Source organism: Malurus melanocephalus, unplaced genomic scaffold (genome assembly GCF_030028575.1).
Source record: "Malurus melanocephalus ecotype Western Australia unplaced genomic scaffold, MMel_1.1 scaffold_70, whole genome shotgun sequence".
Taxonomy (NCBI): domain Eukaryota; kingdom Metazoa; phylum Chordata; class Aves; order Passeriformes; family Maluridae; genus Malurus; species Malurus melanocephalus.
The window spans coordinates 1,713,487-1,733,708 of record NW_026623302.1 but is presented as its reverse complement, the minus strand read 5'-3'; the positions used below and the strand labels follow the sequence as shown (position 1 = coordinate 1,733,708).

The 20,222-nt window shown below is 39.9% G+C and overlaps 1 protein-coding gene across 2 annotated transcripts in view; it reads right to left on the bottom strand.

Moving 5' to 3' along the window:
* Window positions 1–14,986, bottom strand: part of ATP8A2 (ATPase phospholipid transporting 8A2) — a 270,602-nt gene extending 255,616 nt beyond the window's left edge. The window contains exons 1-4 of one of the 2 annotated variants that reach the window (XM_057366714.1): window positions 14,850–14,986; window positions 2,329–2,428; window positions 1,695–1,793; window positions 833–878 (exon numbers count right to left, since the gene is read on the bottom strand). In XM_057366714.1, the coding sequence (XP_057222697.1) occupies window positions 833–878; window positions 1,695–1,793; window positions 2,329–2,428; window positions 14,850–14,950 (346 nt within the window). In that variant the 5' untranslated portion in view covers window positions 14,951–14,986. Of the gene's footprint in view, window positions 1–832; window positions 879–1,694; window positions 1,794–2,328; window positions 2,429–14,849 lie in introns of those variants that run through there. The other variant, XM_057366713.1, reaches the window with a different exon arrangement.
* Window positions 14,987–20,222: the final 5,236 nt, after the last annotated feature.

Below are 20,222 nucleotides of genomic sequence, written 5' to 3'. Positions count from 1 at the left end.
GTTCCTCGAAGTGTTCCTCTAGCTTTTGACGCTTTAGATATTTGTGCTTGGGAGGAACGGGCTCTACACAGAGCTCAAGTCCCTGGATTCCTGCTTCACCTGCACATTTGCACAGGGGAGTGGAAGAGGAGCTGTCCAACGTGGGAACACAGAGTTGCCTTGACTATGGCATAGAACAATCACAGGGTGGCCATAAACAAAACCTTCCTATTTTCTGCACAGGTTTTCAGTTAAGGGACATGAAGAAAATTACAATGATGTCCTCAGATACACAGTGCCAACCACTGTCCACACATTAGGGATATATGCAAGCATTTAGTGGATATCAGTGTCAAATTCTCTTTCAGTGACACATCAGCAAAGCAAAGCTACAAAATCCCCAGACTTCTTATATTTAAAGGGCAGCAGCATTTACAAAAATTACTTAAAGTTCTTTTGACACCAGCTTTTAATGTTTATGGGGGGTTTGTTGGCTTTTTTAAATTCTGGATGTTTTGATGTTGGGTTTGAGGTTACAATAATTAGGACGGAGTTTGGTAGGGAAAAAATTGCTTGATTTTCTTGGAGGGGCTCAGAACTATCTAACTTTGGACAACCTTGAAATTACATGAACTTATAAATTCTAAAAATCCTCCAAATGCCTCACCCCTCAGTGTCAGACCATGAGGCATCAGTTTGAAACATCTGGCAAAGTAAAATCCTCAGTTACTGGTAAGTACGTAGTGCACAAAATACGCATTCCTCACCATCATGACAGTTAAAGCAATCGAATTGTTCAAAAGTAAGTATTCACTATTTGCACTGTAAATACTTAAAGATTGTTTAGTCTTACCTACTGTTTTCTTTTTATTCACTGCACTGTCTGCCTTATGCCTTTTCTGCAAGGAAACAAAACATTTCATTACAGCTCATTACAATTCATCACAAATTCCAAAACCGTCAGAGCTAAAAATACGACAAACTACAAGATGATACATTAGGTCCTTTTTGCCTTTATGGCTTTTTTGGGCTTTAAGTCACAGATCATCTAAATCCAAATGACTTGTAGAAGAGTGTAATTATAAACTTCAAAGTGAGAATCCCTTGTGGGAACTCAGGCAATGTACCTGTATCAATAGCAAAAAGTCTCCAAAGCTGAGTTTTTTTGAAGAAAACAAAAGGAACAATAAGGACCACTATCTTTAGATGGCAGATATACTATAAATTCCATGTGCTGTTGTTCCAATCGATATCCAAATTATTTTATTTATTACTACTTTGCAAAGCAGAAAAACCTCATTCTGATGTAAAGTACACCAGCAACTTAGTGCAGATTTTCACCAAAACAGTCTGCTCTGTCCTCAAGTTGCTTGCCTTCCCCTAAACCCATTTTCAAGACCATCTGAAAAGGCCACACACTTGTCAAGACTCTAGTGTCTCTCCAACACAAGCATTACTAAGCAAGTTTAAAGAGGGAGAAACAAGTGTCCTGATTTCTACTGTTCTCTCGTTCATCAACTAAAATGAAAACACTTATTTATATCAGTGTGTTGCAGAAATTCTACTCAAGTTCAGAGCTTTGAAAGTCAAAAGGATATTTTGCTTCTCTTGAGCAATGACTCTATAGACTGCAGAGATGCATGGCTTTATGGTATTTTATACATTTTTTTGAAACCTTTGGTCTGTAGTACAGCCTTCCCCATAATCATACTTACATAGTCTTCTATGATTTCTTTGATGCCAGCAACTGTTAAAATAAATAGCAATGGCACCAAGGTGGTATATCTTCCTGTTGGAGAGACATCTGGAATTTGCTGTGAACAGAGGGAAAAGAGATCCATTTTATATTTGTATTTAAAATTAATTTCCAGTAAATCTGGAATTTTATGCAAAGCTGTCAGAAGAGCAAATGCAAAGCTGTCCAATTTGTGGCTGGCTGACAGACATAAAATTTCAGTGGCTGAACTAGTCTGCAGTCTCAGGAGGTTTGAAGAAACTCTATCGCAGAGTTTAAAGATATAGTAGTTGTACATGCCTTTTATTCTATTTCTCCTCTCTTCACAAGAAAATTATGCAAACAATACAATTCACATGGAAGTAATGGTAATCTGGACTACCTAAGCAGACAGCAGTTTCACAAGAACTCACACTTTCTTTTCTCACCTCCATGTTTTATGACACTATTTATTTTTACTTTTTAAGAATAAAAGAGGCTTGACTTCACATTGAAAGAAGTTGTCCTCCAATTTCTGTTTTCAACTACATATCCCATTTTATTTTAACAATAAAAGTAACATCTACCTCGTTATCATTTCAGTTTACAAACAAGGCAAAGCAATGAAACAATACCTGCAGTAAGGCAATGAAGAGGAAGAATGCATTTGCAGCTTTTCTTATCTGCTCATACAGGAATCGAGGTAGAAATGTCACCACACTGTACTTGGCTGTGCTGCAGGTCAGAAGATTTTTATCTTAGTACTTCATCAGAATATCAGACAGAGATCATGACCAAAAAGTCTAAAAGCCAATGTTAGGAAGCAGTTCAAAGACAACAAAGTAAAGACATATTCAGAATATGGAGGAAGCAATTGCTTTAGCTATGATAAGGAGCTGTACCAAAGAAAAGAGATCTCACACAGACCAGAAGGCTGTGGGGCCCTGCTACATCTGTTACTTGTCACTATTACCTCTGTTACTGGATGAACTATCAGAGAATTCACCATCCATCCAAATTTCAGCACCATGAAAGGGCAATCATTCATTTCAGTTCCAAGCACTTGATCAGGGGTTTACACCTCATCAAAACATGGAACTTAAATGTTGGGGGAGGCAGAGCTGAATCTGATAGAAATCAGAAATTATGCAATGGATTTTTAAAATGTCTCATTTCCCACTTCAGAACCACTTAGCTATGAAAAATCCTCTAAAACAATATACATTTTTTCAGATTAATTTTTTCTGGCTTTTTTCCTATTATATATATATGCACACACGTACATAAATATTGTAACATTATGTATAACTGAATTATAACTACTGTTTCTTCTGTCTTAAAACAAAAACATACTGCCTTAAACAAAAGCTAATTAGACTTAATCACCTGAGTAATTTCTTATCATCTTCACATCAAATCCATAATGGGCATGAATACATCATCAGGGAAAGAGTCCAAGATGACAGGATAATTTAACCATTAGCATAGAACCTTCACCTACTGAACTACTGGCCATCAGCATGAATTGGAGTTTGAATAACTAAGCACTTAGAGCTCAATATGTCTTGCAAAGGCTCTACAAGCAGTGACAGGAATTTTGAGGCATCATTATGTTTGGTTGCTTTGGTTTTGGGTTTTGGTTTCATTCTGGGTTTTTTTTTGTTTGTGCTTTGTTGAGGTTTGGTTTTCTTTAAGTAAGTCTTCCATTTCCAAGGAACTGAGAACACTAAGATACTTGAAGAAAAAAGAAAATTTCCAACTACTGTTTTACTGAGGTTTCCTAACAGTGTCAAGAACACCTTTCCATTATATCTAGTCCTCTCTCTCCCACCAATAAGCATTCCAGATCAACTGAAGTGCACAGCATTACTGTTCAAGAACCATAAAGCAGTGGGACAATCAAATGCTTCAGCTACATGATCTGTCTTTCACAATAGAGTGCTGCTATACATAGAATTCTTCCTACACTGATCCACAGGCAGCTACATTCAGGGGGCTCTGTTACCTCTGTATGGACAAGGTTGGAGAACCACATTTTCCAACTTATTTACTTGAACCATCTTTTCCTTCTTGTCTGCTCCATCCCCATCTCCAAACCATCTAACCAGACACTGCTGCATCTTTCAAAATCAAATAGTAACAAGATGTAACGTAGCATAGTTACAATAAGCTCTATTTTGAACACTAGACAAGACGTAGTGGAGCAAGTTTGAAAAAAAAAAAAACCAAAAGAAAACAAAAAAACCAAGATCAATTTAGAAAGCAATTAAAATGCATCTTATCTTGGAAACTTGTCCAGTTTCCTCTCCAAGCAACTAGAAATCCTTCCCTGTTGCTACTAGCTCACCAGAATCAATTATTTAAACATTCAATATGATACTTTACAGAAATTTCAGGTGGTTGGACTTCATAATGGATCATATCTAATAAGCCAACTGAATGAAATCATACATTTGTTTAAAGTATGCAGGTTTAAAGCATGTAACATAGTCCAGTTATTATATAAATGAAGTTAGTTCCTCCAAATGCTGTTAATTCCTTCCAACTCTAATTATTTTTTTTTTGTTTTAAGCCACATTTGCTTGATCTCATGTGTAATAACCTTACTTCAATACAGAACATAATTAAACACACATCCCAGAATTACCTTGTGACTTACAAATGTGGGTTAATCAAGTTCACGCTTTAGACCCAGAAGTGAACTCTCCAAGCAGTACTAATTGCCATCAAGCAATGGCAGATTTTATATTAGAATAGTATTCCTCTAGGTATCACATTGTCATGATTATATTAACACAAGAATTTGACTGCAACCGAGCTGAAACATTTATTAACACCATTCTATCACCTACCAATTCTACAGCTAGCTGGCTCAAACATGATTCTTACTCTAACAATTATGTTAATACCAACACAATGAGGCTTTTTGAAAGAGGTTGCCTACAGAAAATGGGTACAGCTCTAATTAGAGGCAAGCACAGTTACCTGTTACTATACAGAGCAGGAACAGCAACCACAAGAAGAAATAAAAGAACATACAGTTTTATTCAAAACAACAACTTGTTACAAAAACCCAACTAGCAGTCTTAGCTGGGCAGGAGCATGCAACTGATTTGCATGTGAAAAACAGTTCTTTAAATTATAAATACAATAAATATTTTTAAATAACATAAAAAAGCCTTGTGCTTCCTCCCAACAGACAGATGTGCTGCAGACAACTTCAAGCTGATCAAAGCTCAGGAAACTTAAAATCTGCAGATGAACAGATAAAACTTCAGTCAACTCACTCACACCACAGGTTTTTTTGGTCACTAAAAATAAATAACTGGCAGGTTAGCTCTCTGCCCAGCCCCAATCAGAGGTATCTTAACTACAATATGAGGTCTGCAGCTCACAGAACAGGTTGAGACAGGTAAAGCAGGAAAGCACACAGAGGAAAACAAACAACAAACTGGTTTTTCCTAAAGCAACAGCTGTTACCTATGCAAATCTTGCTTAACTACACAAGTTTAAATGTTGAACAGGTGTGCAAACATTAGATGTCTCCTCTACACCTGTAAGTTAATTCACATAAGTCGTGTTTCAAGTTACGCTACTGTGCAAGTCAGGAGGAACAGTACCAAACCCTGTTAAACAAATTAATTTGGATGCACCTGAGTACAGCTGGAAGAATCTGGCCACACTGTTTCTAGGACAGTGCAGCAAACTTTCTGAAAGCAATCTCTATAATTTGGAAAAAGTTAGTGTCATTTATTACCATATTACTAAAGTACCAAGGATTACCTAGTTAGTTTAATAACACTCAAATGAAAAGTAGTAAACTGCTCTGAGAAACTCTGTAGTAAACTGCTCTGTAGAAACTCTGAGAACTAAACTTCTCCAGTGTAGTTTCTCTATTCATTAATCTGTATTTCTTGCACAGTCACTACTATTGTTGCCTTTGTCCTGTTTCCCAAAAACATTTTATAAACTCATTTCACTTTACTGAACCATCCTTGAAGAGGCAAAAGCTGTCAGTAACAGAGGCAGAGCAGTTACTTCCTTGAGACATGTCTGTGTGTTGGCAACACGCAACTGAACACAACTCTGCACTTTTCCAGTCGGCCCTCTAAAGCACATCCACCCCTTCCTTTAGAATGACAACTCTGAGACAAAATTCACCTTCAGGATACTCATAATTAAGAAAAAAAGACCTCCTTGAGACACATATGGTCGTATTTCCAGGGATTGCAAGTACAACAAACTGTCTGTTCCTAGACAGCACCCACACAAACCCATGCCACAGTTCACATACTTGAAGTAGTCTCTAAGAGCTGAAGAAAGAGTATCACCTCATGTTGATGCTTTTAACACACACCAATTTGCAGGAGCAAATGCTACAAAAGCCGGGTAACAGACACCTGTACCACAGCAAAGGGGCTGGGTAATTACAGTGAACATTACAGACTTGAACTCATCTCTCACCGAACAGGCTTTGTTTCCATTAACATGTACAGAAGATCAGATGTCCTGTTACAGAGAAGAAAATAACATGGAAAGTCAAGCAGATCATCTTGGGTTTAAGACCTTAAATATGGTCTTTAGCATGATGTATGCATGCTACAGTCCTGCTAGGCACATGACACTTTTAATAGCAAGACTGACATCAGCATCTGACATTCTGCTAAAGCTCTCAAGTATAGAAGCGTTATAAGCTACCTCCAGACAGTCACCATTGCAGCAGAAGGCACAGCAGCCAACTTTACATTTTTCAAGTGCTATTAAAAGAAAAAAACAATTATTACACTGAGTACAGGGAAAGCTCATTTATAGGAATACCTCACCAACAAATTGCTGCCATGTACAATGCTGAAGAGGTTGTTGTAAACCCAAGTGTCATGAACAAGGTTCTTAGTAGTTGCCGCACATGACAGTGAAAGGTCATCTACCTCCCTGAACACAGGGAAGATTGTGCACTTTGTTGAAACTTGCTAAAGAGACAAAAATTAACTGTAGACAATTTTTTAAAAAAATACATCATGAGGGCTTATAAGAAGCAAATATTTATATGCCTATGAAATGATTATTGGTTGACTGAAAATTAGGTTCTAAATACCCATTGTTGGGTTTTATAATAGGGAACAACTTCTGCCTGAACAAATGCAGCCCCCCATCCGATCAAAGGGCCTTGGTCTGCCAGATTAATCCTCAAGACTGTAGTTCTTACAGAGGAAGACTGCAGCCCAGCAAGGGTTTCACCACTCTCTTCATGGCCTGTATGCTGCTGTCAGGTAAGAAAAGGGTGCATAAATACTCCAGAGACTTTGAGACAATCCCTGAGCTCGGGGCAGAACACTGGAGTGTGAAAGGGGTAGGATTTCTTGCACAGTAAAATGCGCAACTGGAATACTGCAACGCATTATTGCTTAAAGCTTGCCAGAGCAAGAAAAAAAAATAGCCAAGATTCATCACATTGTATCTGTCAACCAGCTCTGTAAGAACCACTGTCCATAGTCCAAGCCCCTATTTTATTTCCATTTGCCCTGCATCGGCTACAGTTTCCCCATTATAGCAAAGACATTTTATATACACAAGTTCCTATATATTTTATATACATTTTATATACACAAGTGTCAAGAGAGGGAACAGGTTTAAGGCACATTCTTCTGCTTAGCTACTGAAACATCAAACCATGAAAGATTTCCCATCGAAGCTGCAGCAAAAGTGTAGAAGATGAATCTGTTGTCTGAAATTATCCACACAATGAAACTGATTGAGAGTATTCAAATGCATTAGAATTAAACAATTTTAACTTTGACTGAAAACAATTCTAGCAGATTCCAACTGAAGAAAACTTATCAGTGGGATAGCTGTCATCATAAGCACCTCATCACCTCCCCACATTTCTTATTTCTTCATTTCTTGTATAGGCTTCTACCAGAACTAACTAAAGGCACTACTCTTTGGAAAACTTGTTCTTCCCCTCATTTGTTACAGGTGGAACTGATCACCTCTTAGAATCCCTGAGCCATCTCAAATTATTTGATTTGCAGGAAAATTATTGTTTCATACAAGTTCAAAATAATCAGGACATACTAATCCAGCCTAGTAATCACCCTGAAGGTCACATTGCGTTAGAACTTCTTTTAGGGGGGCCACAATGTTTTGGGTCTGCAGCAATAAGAAAACAAAACTCTTCAGAAGTTTATTCAAGTTAAATTCAAGGTCTCATATATAAACAAATTAAGAAAACAAATATATAGGAGCAAACAGCTGTCAGCTAGACAACCAAGAACTAAGGCTGAGAAGTGTTTTACACAAGGGAAAATCTAAATTAGTATAGACATTTCAGATCATTCTTACATCATTATTTTCTAGTCATGTGCATCCTGAGTGTCGCATCCTACATCAACACCTAGTGAAAAGGTAGGGTGCTAAGCGCAATACTCACTGATTACCACTGCTTGAGCAGGCAAGTCCTGTTTTCTACCCCTAGGCAGAAGCTCCCCTTCAGAAGGAAAACGTTCAGGCTGACAAACCCACCCTGGCTGAGCTACCTGCACTTCCTCAGAAGCTGCATCAGTATCAAGCTCATCTCCAAGGGTTTGAATTCAGCTGCTATCCTTACACAGACCACTGTTAAGACAAAAGGACATGAAATTGCACGAGGAACTCTTGCTCACTGAAGCGCAACAGCCCCATTACTTTCTAGTTCATTAAGGACAACTCCTATCCAAATAAGGATTTTTCAGGATTTCTGACCAAAAGTACCTTGTTCCACACTGCCCCAGTATCACAGCTCTACTGCCATACATAGGTAGCAGAAGACTACAACAGCTAATGTAAATGATGTTAATTACCAAAGAAGATACTGCTTCCAATAGGAAAGTCTGCCACAGCAGTGCAGTCTTAATACAGAGCAGGCATTGCCACAACTGCTTACGCTCACTTTAACCTGAAAACCAGACCACGTGTCACATTTAAATAGAAGCATGAACACTTTTGCTTCAAAGTCCAGTACCCTGGAGGCTTTTACTAAAGCATGCAAACAGAAAAGGCCTTTCCATGAGTCTTCTATTCATGAAATACCTACAAAACGGGGAACAGATTCCTGGCTATTTTTCAGTAACAAACGCATTAAACAAAGACTCTGTGGCAACAGTACTAGAAGCTCTGAAGGCATGATATTGTTTCAGCATACATGTGAGGTCACCACTACTGTAATATACCCTTGTTTTGCAGTAGCCCTGCTGGCAAGTACAACTCAATAAAAATAGAGCTGACCAGTTAACCTCAAAAGTCTATTGTAAAGATACTTTACTAACAGAGTAAGTTTAGTACAACACCTTTAGTTACTGTGCAAACACAGAATAGTCTTTACTTAAACATAAAGCATTGATAAGAAGATGACCAAAAAAAAATTAAAACCCAAACAAGTCACATAAGCTAGCCAGCTGTCTAAAAGCCAGAGTGCTAGCTTCAGTTTTAAAAGCAATTTTTAACTCTCAATGTCACCACAACTTAAGCAGTGTTTATTTTAGTACAAGCAGGGGGCTGGTAGAAGAAATTAATGTTTAGTTAATATTGAGAGAAATGTAATTATCTTCACAACCCACAGAAACCATGTGGAATGCAGTTATTATAGTTATTAAACTCTATTTAGGTCACTTAAGATAATTTTTTGCTCTTCTACCTTTTTCTACAGACCACTAGCAGTCAGTGAGATATAAAAAGAAAAAAAAAAAAAAGGACCCATTCTAATTCACCTACTGTATTGCTACTGCTGATTTATGAAATTCATCATTATAAAAACTAACAGAACAATTTCAGGATACCAGAGAGCTTGGCACAGCAGGTAAAAGAGCATTAGAACTCCCACATCTAGAAGCTTCATCTAGGCAAAATTCAACAGTTTAACTGTCACAGTGCTCTTGCCCTGGGAATAGCCCAACTAAGACCAAAGATGCAGCAGCTTCAAATATATTGGTACACTGTAAACACCACACCAAACATACAGTACCAGGTATTTGTAGTGAATTTTAATGTCTAAAAGAATTGTTCTATAGCTATACCCAAAACTTCTTCATTGTGATAGACTGCGGTATCAGCAACAGCTACACTGCAGGAAACAAGTTCTTGCTTATTTTAAAAAGTACGTTACACCAAGTAATTTTCTTCGCTTAAAAATGGCAAATGCCTAAACTGAGAAGAGTTAGGGGATAAGGTTAACATGTAATTAAGACTTGAACCATTCAGATTATAATACATCCCTTCTCTGAAGAATTTCAAAATGCTATTCTGCAGTCAGGCAAGCAATCTGTTCACATGACAACAAAAGAGTATTTCAAATGTAATACAAACACAATAAAACAAATGGCCAGTGCCTGAACTCTACCAAGAATAAACAGAAATACAGGCAGTTTCACCTAAAGAACACAGCTATATTTTAGTGCAAGACGAATGCTGGGCTATACCACTAAATGCAGATAAATCCACCAGCAAATAGCAGACTAAAATCCTCATTTTCAGCCACAGACCATAGTGAACACTTCTCGGGTTACAAGAGTCAATACCAATTGGTTAATGACACCAGCAACTCCTATTTCAGCAGCAGGGACTCACTAAGCACCAGTGAGAACCTCCCCACACATTCAAAAAGCATTAACACCTCTTAATCACAACTGGCTTGTACAACAGCTACCCATAAGCCAAAAAAGCAACGTGCTTAGCTTCATTTAGTGCAACACACGGGAAATAAAAAGAAGAGTAAAGATTGTGTTTATGGTTTTGTCACTAGCAAGCATACTGCACACACTAATGGGACAGCCTGGGACTACAGATAAACAGTAGTCTAATGCAGAACTTCTATTAGAAGCCTTGTTACAGTTTTCAGTGCTAAATTCCCCAGTGGAAGTGCTTCCACCTTATGAGACAAGAAATTAATTCTCACCTGTTTACTTGAGTTTTAAGACCCTGTACAGTTTACAAGGAAACACTGAAGACTTTTTGCTCATTACCTTTTCTAACAGCATTTAACTTTTGTCTTTATGGAAGACAAATTTCCAAACTGAGGATTTTGTGGATAGCAGAATGCAATTTTGGGACCTCCCTACCAGATCAAGCCATAAAAGTCTGTTTTGATAATAAGCTTTCAAACAAGGCTTTTGGATTCAAGATCCATTAAAAACAAACAAGTTGAATTCTGCCCTTCCTGAGTATTGCTCTGCCTGACCTGCCACTCAAGCCACAAACTGGGACCGAACTTGGGGTCCTGATTCAGATGCAAGTGAGATTCACACCAGGATGCAACACCAGGAACAGTAGGACATTACCTAGACCAACATTCACAAGAGCAACCCCAACGTACTTGAAAAGTTTGGAAACAATTTCTCATGTCCTTAAAGCTATCTCAGCACACTTGTTCTTCCTGGATGAATAAGCCAGAAGTCCAACTTCCCTTGCATGAACTTAAAACATGCAACAACTGAGGGGCTTAAATAATTTAAATGGATTTTTACTGCGTGCACTGGAAGAAATTTATATAGTACTATTATACATTCAGAACAAGACACGTCAAAGCAGATACTTGTTTTACTATGAAAAGTAAACGATTTTTTACATCAAGGAACTATTTACATAATAACAAAACTTATAGAACATTCTCATTTCAAGTAAAACATCCAATCTTCACCAAAGATACATTTGAAAAAGTGTTCTTGCCATTACATGGGTCATCTCAGAAGTATTAAGACAGCATTCAAGTCCCTATCACCACACTCCACCAGTATCCCTTTCATCTTACAGGGCAATAGGGAAGCTTCTTTCCTATCTTGTTGTGGGTTGACCTTGGCTGGACACCTGCTGCTCCCTGATCTGTTCTATTTTTCCTCTTCTCAGCAGGACAAGAGATGGAGAAATATCATAGAAAAAACTCATGGGTCAAGATAAAGGCAGTTTAATAAAGCGAAGGTCACAGAGAGAAGCAAAGGACAACAAAAAACTCATTGCCTACTTCCCACTGGCAGGCATGTGCCGCCACTTCCCAGGAATTAGGGCTTCAGTGCGCAGAGTGGTTGCTCTGGAGCACAAATGGTGCAGTAAGTGATTCAGAGCTGTGTAGAGAGTGACTGGAAATTTCCCCAGCATAAATGTTTCATTTCTTACTGGACTTAAAAGTACAGAAATGCTGGTTAAAGAGACAAGTGTTTACGTTACATGTGCTGAATATGTCTAAACAGGTACTAGTTAGCTTTCATAAAAACAAACATTTCATACCGCAATACAGCCGTTTTGGATGAAGTAGTAACATTTGATCATTTTTTATGTATTTCAAAACTTCTAAAATGTTTTGGCTGAAAACAGTATATCATTTACCTTTTATTAAAAGGTCCAAAAAGTAACACATACAGAAAGTTTTTCAAACTGAACCAAGCATTACTAAAAACAGCTTCTGATGCAGGCAGAAGAGGGGTTTCTACAGATGTAATCACTGCTGCTACACTACAATAAACAGTGACAGCCATATGTTAAGGGCCAAGCTAAATCCAACCTACAACCCATAGCACTATGTTCTGAAATAGTTTGTGCAGAGAAATGATCAATGTTTTTTTGTGTTCTTGGAATTTTGTAACAATCTCATTTACCCTGGTAAGACTGAGAAAAAAAAGAAACACTTCTTCTTTCTATATCCTCACACCTCAAGACTTCTGGAAGTGTTAGTGCCATCTTGCCATCCAATTAATTTTTGCAATAGCACTACATACTACTTAGAACTGGTATTAAGAGAATTATCCATTTTTCTTAACTTATGCAAAATTAGTTTGTCTTTATGCTCCCACATGCATTGGAATTCATTTTTACCAGTGCTTCTCTTCCCACAAAAAGTTAAGCAGCTAAGATGTTTAGAACATTTTTCATAAAAAGCCATATCACTAACCTACCCTCCTCCAGGCAATGCACTTCCATTTTTTGCTGTATTTCACTTTGTTTTCACTAAGCTTTTCACACTACCCTTAATTTAGAAAATTTCCTATGAACGTTTACAAATTCCCTGTGATTCAGAGACTCCTCGATGACTACCAAAAATATGACAGTCAGAACCCACACAATTTAAAACAAGCTAGTTTATTATTTTCAGTTTCATTTTCCAAAAGCCCTTATGTACAGGAGTTTACATGCTTACCCAGCATCTTGCTCTGTGGTACACTGACGCTTCCTAAAGAGACAAAGCATCTGCAAATCCAAGAGTACAGAGAAATTCTGCGCTGAATGAATTTCCAAAGGGGAATACAGTTAAGTAAGAAAGTCCAAAGGCAATAGAGAACTGCAGCTCCTCAAGAGAAACTCCAACATCCTTAAGTAACTAAATAACCAACCAGGCATGCTCCACACAAGGCCTCCTTCCTCAGATATTACAAGCTCAGATCACCTTTGCCTTCAGTCCCATCAGGCTGAGAGAAGAAAACTAATCCAGATGAGGGAAAGAGCACAGGCAATGCCTGTCACCCTTTAAAAGTAAAAAGATCAAAGCTTTCTCACTAAGCAGCAGCAAATCATTATAAAGTCAACTTAATTTCCAAGTGACACTAAGGAGCTAAGATTCCTAATCAGGTAATAAAAGTATCTCTACTTTGCTATTACACTACCTGCACTTTGTCTTACCCCTCACATACCAATATTTCTCATGACTCAAATTTTGCCAGTCAGGAGGCAAAGATGCAAAAAGGTATTGAGAAATTTGTACAGTTATCAGGGGATGGTTTCCAGACAGCAAATAGGGTACAACCTCTTCAGAACAGGAACAAGTCCTGAGAGAAGTAGCAGAGTCACACACTCCTTTTCTATAATATTTAGCCAGATAAGAACAGAATCCCATCTGAAAAACCTAAACTACAGATTCTGCCAACCCTCTATTGCCCGCTTTTCCTTCTTAAAGCAGGAAAAGCACAAATAGATGATGCACAGGAAACTGTTAAACTCATCCCTCAATTAGTCGAGGTAAAATAAAGCAAGAAAACATCCATTGTTGGCTACCCACATAGAATAAGGAAGACACTGAGAAAATGTATCATTTTAACTGCTCCTAAACCAGACACTTCCCCAGACAAGTATGTAACTCATCAAAGTTAAGGAGAAAATCATCTATAAAGAAGTTACTGCGGTCCCAGAACACCAGCACCCTTCCAGAGGATATTCTTAGATCTGCCCTTGATAACACACACAATAAACCAGATAATGGAAATCATCAATTCTGCAGCATATAAAACTCCCCTCTTTTCATAGAAGCGCTCATTGTGTAAATTGTTCTTAGAACAATAACCCAAACATCTGCATTAACGAACAGGAGCCTGGTAAATAACGATCCTCCTTAGTCATGACAGGAGCCATCTGTTCATCCAGCTAACCTCAGGCAAGTGTGGCAAGCACCACCACAACTTGCTTACGTTATGCATCCTCATATTTCATGTTTCAGTCCATGTTATTTGTGTTTCCAAACTGAAACAACATGGCATTAATCATACCTCTAGAAATATTAATACACATACACACACCTACATTAAAGGCTTCAAACAGTAAAGAAAATCACCTCTGGTCTTCAATTCAAAGATACAAGTGGACCATAGCCCTTTATGTATAGGGATACCCGCTTGTAGTTTCTATAGTCATTCTGTTACACACATGCTCTCTTTCCTTCCTTCCATATTCTATACATTTTTTATACACTTAGCCTAGTTGTTCTTTCAACCAAATGCTACTTTTTAAGGGGATACTTCGAATTTACTGGATTCTACACAAAACTCCCAGTAAATTTTCACGGGTTAACCCTTGCATCCAGAAATACTTGAATAGGTCCTTTATGCCAAAATTCAGCATCCTACCGAAGTGAACACTTTCTTGTGCATCTTACCCACGCAGCTCTACCAGCTCCCTGCTCTCACCACTGTCGAGGGAAGCAGATCATCCCTTGCTGCTGCTGGATTTCCCCGTGCAGTGGCCAGACGCGGTACCCATCGCCGACAACAAACGCACCCACCTCGGCAGAGACAGCTTTATTGTGTTGAAAACTGGCGTGGGCACGATCGAGAGGCACGAAAGAGGGACCCGAGCCCTCCCAGCCCACGGCTGCGGCGTGTGCGGGCTGCCGCCTGGAAAGGGAGAAGTGGGGACTGCTCCGTACCTGACCCAGTTGTCGCGGAACTTGCTCTGCTGGGGCTGGTTCAAGTAAATGGTGCGGGCTGGTGCCTCGTCCAGATCCGCCGCGGACGTGGCTCCGGACATCTCATCATCCGCCTTCTTATAGCCCGAGGTGGAACAAACAGGTCCTGCAAGGAGAGCGCGTAGAGGAGGCGGTCAGCGAAGGGCCGCACCCAGCGGAGCCGGGCCGGAATCTCCCGGAGCCGTGGCCGCTCTCGGCGGGGCCGCGCCGCGGGGAAGGGCCGCGGGTGGGCGGCGGCTGCCAGCGCGCCCTGCCCGGTGTTTACCACGGCAGCGGCTGTAAATAATGTGTGTCCGGCGAGGGGGCGGCGGGGCCGGCCGCAGCCAGCTGGTGGCGGGGACAGAGCGGGGCCCGCGCCCCCCGCCCCGCGGGGATGGGCTGAGCCCCGCCCCGGGAGCGCCGCCCCTCGCTCCCGCCCGTGCCAGCGCTGCTCTCGCCGGGAGCCGCCGAGGGGCCTCCCCGCGCCCCGGGTCCGCCGCCTCCCAGCCTCCCGTGGGAGGGAGACAAGCAGCATCCCCCGCACCGCCGCGGGGCTCCGGCTCCGCTCGGCTCCTTGGCGCTGGGCGCCCGCGCAGCGCATCCCGAGCGGCAGAGCCCAGAGCCGCCCTCAGGGAGCAGCGCAGCACTCCCGCCCGAGCTCGCCCAGAGCCCCGTGGGGGGAGCGAGCCGCCTTCCCCGCGCCGCAGGCACCGTACGGGAGGGAGTCTGTCCCTACATCTAAGCCTCATTTGTCAGACCGAATTGACAAAAAGACTTCACTTACACGTGCAGCGTCAAAGCTTAAAGTCTTTTTCATCTCCCACGGGTCTGGAGTGAATTGAATTCTATAATCATTGTTTACCTTTACATTAAAAGAATGTGAAAACACGAGGGATAGGAGCTAACTATTTCCTCTGTCGAGCCTCAGAACGTTACCAAAGTTGTGGACACAGATTTAGTGCTTTCCCTCTCTTCTGAGCCATGGAAATACCTTAAGTTAGTTGAGCTTTAAATATATTAGATAAGAATTTATCAGTTTATTCAATAAGCCATGGTTTTATAAGCTAGCAGAGGTAGCTCTTGACAAGAGCAAGACAACTTGTTTCAAAAGAATGTAGTAAAGGTGTTAGGCTAGCATTGAGAACTTCATTTAAAGGTTAACAGAAGCAATAAACTGTACTGTAAAGCTGTAAAGCAATAAAACTACTGTAAAGCCGAATCTATTTCTGATTTCTGTGGGAAACTAACGTGGTACTGGTACAAGCTGATCTGATCAGACAGTGGCCAAAAAGGACTGGCACAACGAATAGAAGAGGCCCCTGAAATTATATCCTCCTTAACTAAAGCTTGAAGAAAAACTTTCCGTCATAGGCAACCCTAGCATATTGAACACTTAGGCACTTGTTCTGTATGAAAATCTGTTCTGATTAACAGAATATACTTTTAGGCTAACATCCTACTCATCCCAGGCTTAGTCAAAGCTTGGTTCTCTTTTGGCAGTGCAAACAGGCTCGGTATCCTCCACGCGTTCAGCCACTGGAGGGCACCGTTACCCATTGCTCGTACACCACGGTCACGCACACAACCTTGGCGGGCCGGGGAGCCGCCCAATAAAGTCGATGTAATTAACGGGGCTGATGTGCTTTTAACAGCACCGCCTCTTGCCCAAGGCAAGTGTTGCACCCTGTCAGGTCATACTTGGGATACATTAAGCTGACTTCTAAATTCCAGGCTAATTAATTGATTTTCTTTCAATGCAGTTGACACCAATTCAGACAGCAAAAATATGCCAACTCGATAATTTCTACTTTGTGAAAAAAGACAAATTCAGAAAGTGAAATATCAAGACTATACACTATGCAAGGTTATGCTATTATGATACTGTATCAAGTTACTCAGCCTGAAGAAGCTTGCCATGACACAAAAGACACTCAGGCTTGCTGAGTGGATATTTTCCCCTTCAGAAAAACAGAAGTAAATGCACTACTGGATATTTGTTGTCCTTTCCCATTGATTTCACGTTGTGTAACTGCAAAGGCGATCAAACAACAATACTCTTAAGAGCATTAAGTGCAAGGAAGCAGCTTTCATCAGTTTTCCTAATCAAGTGCCAAAACAGAAGTGCAATTATGCTAGAACAAACAAAAACTTTTTGCTTTTTTTCTGGAGACCTTACTTATTTTGGGTTTTTCTAATAACTTCCACTAATGCTTGAAATACTCCCACTGATTAGTTCTCCTTGCTGCAAAGTATTCTGAAACTGTCCCACAACTTTCAGGATTAACTGAGACAATACAGATGATAAAGTTCAGAGGCATTTAGGTTTAATTAATGCACTATGCTTTTGGCTGCTCTCTCCAAGGCAGGTGCCTCAAGGACAATTTGTCTCATTTTTTAGATGCACTGAAATATTTTCAAAGCACACTTATGAGTGTGTGGAAACAGCTGTAATAAGGTTTTGGGTTCTGAAAGTGGCTCAAGTCAGCTGCTTCAACTCTTAGTGGAATAAGGCTCATTTTGGAAGATTATCCAATAATCCTGCTCATCAGGAATGCCTTCTACCTCCCTCCCCTGGTACTAAGCAGATCATACCAAAAAGCCTGCAGACAGTAGCCTTTACTAGTGCCTGTAGATCCTCTCCCTTCCCTACATTCACAAAAATCAAGGAGCCCTGAGTTTCTGAGGGCTTCCTGGTGGGCAGGAGTCCTGGGCTTACACCCCCTTCAGGAGTATCCCCTTCAAGGACACCTGACCACATGCAGACCATCACTTCAGCCATGCAAAAGAACTTCACCTCTGTTTCTTTTCTCAGAAAGGCTGTGGATAAACACAGCAGACGTGGCCACCTTCAGCAGTTGGGGAACTTGAAAACTGAAAGCTCAGCAGCTCTTATTCACAGTACTGTTTACTTCTCTGTATCCAGAGAAATTAGACTCATTGGCATGCCCTAAAGTGAAGTCAACTTTTCACTGGGGCATGGTGTCTCCCACACAAGACTTGCACCTTTCCTGTTATTCACCCAAGGACTTGCAACACTGCCATGCAATTAATTTTGCATAAAAGTATCCATGCTTCAATTAGTATTAATAACAGACAACTGTGTCTCATGCCTCTTCATTTAGCATGTTTAGCTACATCAGATTTTGAATGTTGTAATTACATTGATCTTAAGTCTGCACCACAGAATTGCTTAGGTTGGAAAAGACCTTCAAGATCCTCAAGTCCAGCTATGACCCCAGCACTGCCAAGTCTACCACTATACCATGTCTCAAAGCACTACATCTACCTGTTCATTAAGCATCTTCAAGGATGATAACTCAGCTACTTAGACCCTTGCAGAATTGAAACATTGTCCCAATACATCTTGCTTCAATTCTGTGGCATAAGACACTTTCTCCAGTTTAATACTGTTTCCCTCTGTGCTTTAGAAGTTCAATGAGTCAGACTTGAATTATAAACTCCCTTATAAAAAGGCCATTCACTTCTTCAAGGCTCTTACTTCACACTATTTAACGAGGTTTCTTCTAAAAAAAGATGGGATTAAAGCTTGACAAAAATAAAGAGATTTTATAGTCTTCCATCATCATTAAGAGAAACCAGACTTGATGCCAACTAATTCACATGGCATTTATTATCACTGAAAAGCAATGAATTATGGTTTAATACTCTTACATCACTGGACCTGCAAAGATGACATTTTCCACGTGTATCTGTCTCCTTAATGTCTGCTCAGTAATAGTCATAGCTTCTGTATGACTGAGTAAATAAAGTGTTGTGAATTCTGTACTATTTTGAAAGATGAGTCACTTGGAATGCTTGCCAACTGTCAGAAGTCACAAGAGAAATCATGCTGAAATTTTATCACTTTTCTCTTAGTAGAGTGGATTAGCCAGCTCGTTACTACTTCCAACTTGGTAACAAGCTTGATTGCTCTAACATGTGTTCCATTTTCAAGAACAACTGATTATAGACCAGTTAAGCCCCTCGCCAAAACAGCAGAACCACAAGCTGTGAGAAACAGCTGGTTTGCACAGAAGTTCACCAAACAGGCTTCATATAATTTAAAACTAAAGCAAAGTTAAGAGGGTTTACAGTCAAGAATCATACTTCTGGTTCTGCACACTGTTTGCAGGACTAGGATCTAGCACAACAAAGAGCTAAAGTACACCAAGTAAAGAAGCTGCCCTCACTTGAGTAGAGTTGGAGTACAATATCCAGAGGTCCTCTTACCTCAAGTACTCTATCATTCTAGGCTTAGACAGCCACAAGTCAATGTTTAAGTAGTCATTGCGAGTTCCCTGTATGCCCCCAACTGTACTAAGGGGCAGTTTTGAATTGAGACATGAAAAACAGCTTTCCTAGCCAAAACCTCCAAACTTTCTAATGTACAGAAAACATGTCTTTTTTGTTATTGGTTAAGCCTCAAAGAAAGAGGTGCTAAGAGCCATATTTAGAGATGTGGCAGATAAGTTTGGACTTTTCCTTGCACTGAAATGCAAATTTGGCTCTTGACAAGCTACCAAGACTCAGTAACACCACTTGCTTGAGATTAGATTTTTTCACAGAATTACCATCACAAACTCAGTTCCAAACACCACATGAGGAGTGCACATGAGTTCTGCACTTCAGGATTGTCAACAAGTTCATAAAGAAACAGTGACTTTGAAACTCAGTTAAATGAGCTAGTTTTATTCCAAATATATTATTTCTTTCACTATTTCTGTGGCTGCCTTATCTGTTCAACAGAAATGTAGTTGAAAGTTCATCTAGAAACACACAAAATAGGAATTCAAAGAGACAGCACAGCATGCTGTCCACAGGAATTACAGGGCATGAACTTCAGATACCAGGTCCTCCAGGAGAGATTTGTTCAATAGGACTGGGATATCTTAACCTTGTGTTACAATGAGTACATGTGGAAAAAAACCACTGATGAACAAAGTTAAGGTTTCAACTTTTAGGAATTTAGAAAACTGCCACAGTGTTCAACAGTGTAACATTGTATGCAAACATTCTGACATCCTCACGTCTAAACAAAGAGATCTTGAAAATTTCACAGTGCAGCTTTTATTTGCTAGGTCTTCTGTTATCAAAAGTAATTTCCAAAGTAATTTTAAACATGCTTCCTTCACTGTAGATATATGTCCTGTGAAGTAACATGTCTTTAGATCATCTGCATGCCAATACCAGAGTTCATAATAGAAGCAGCCTTGAAGTTAATAAAGAGTTGCAAAACAACCTCTCAGTTCTCTCAAGAATCATGTAAGAATTGTTCTAAGTTACTGGAGATTGTGGCTCTTTCATTTGTTAAAGGAGAAGCAAATACAACACAATATCCCTGCCCAAATCATATTA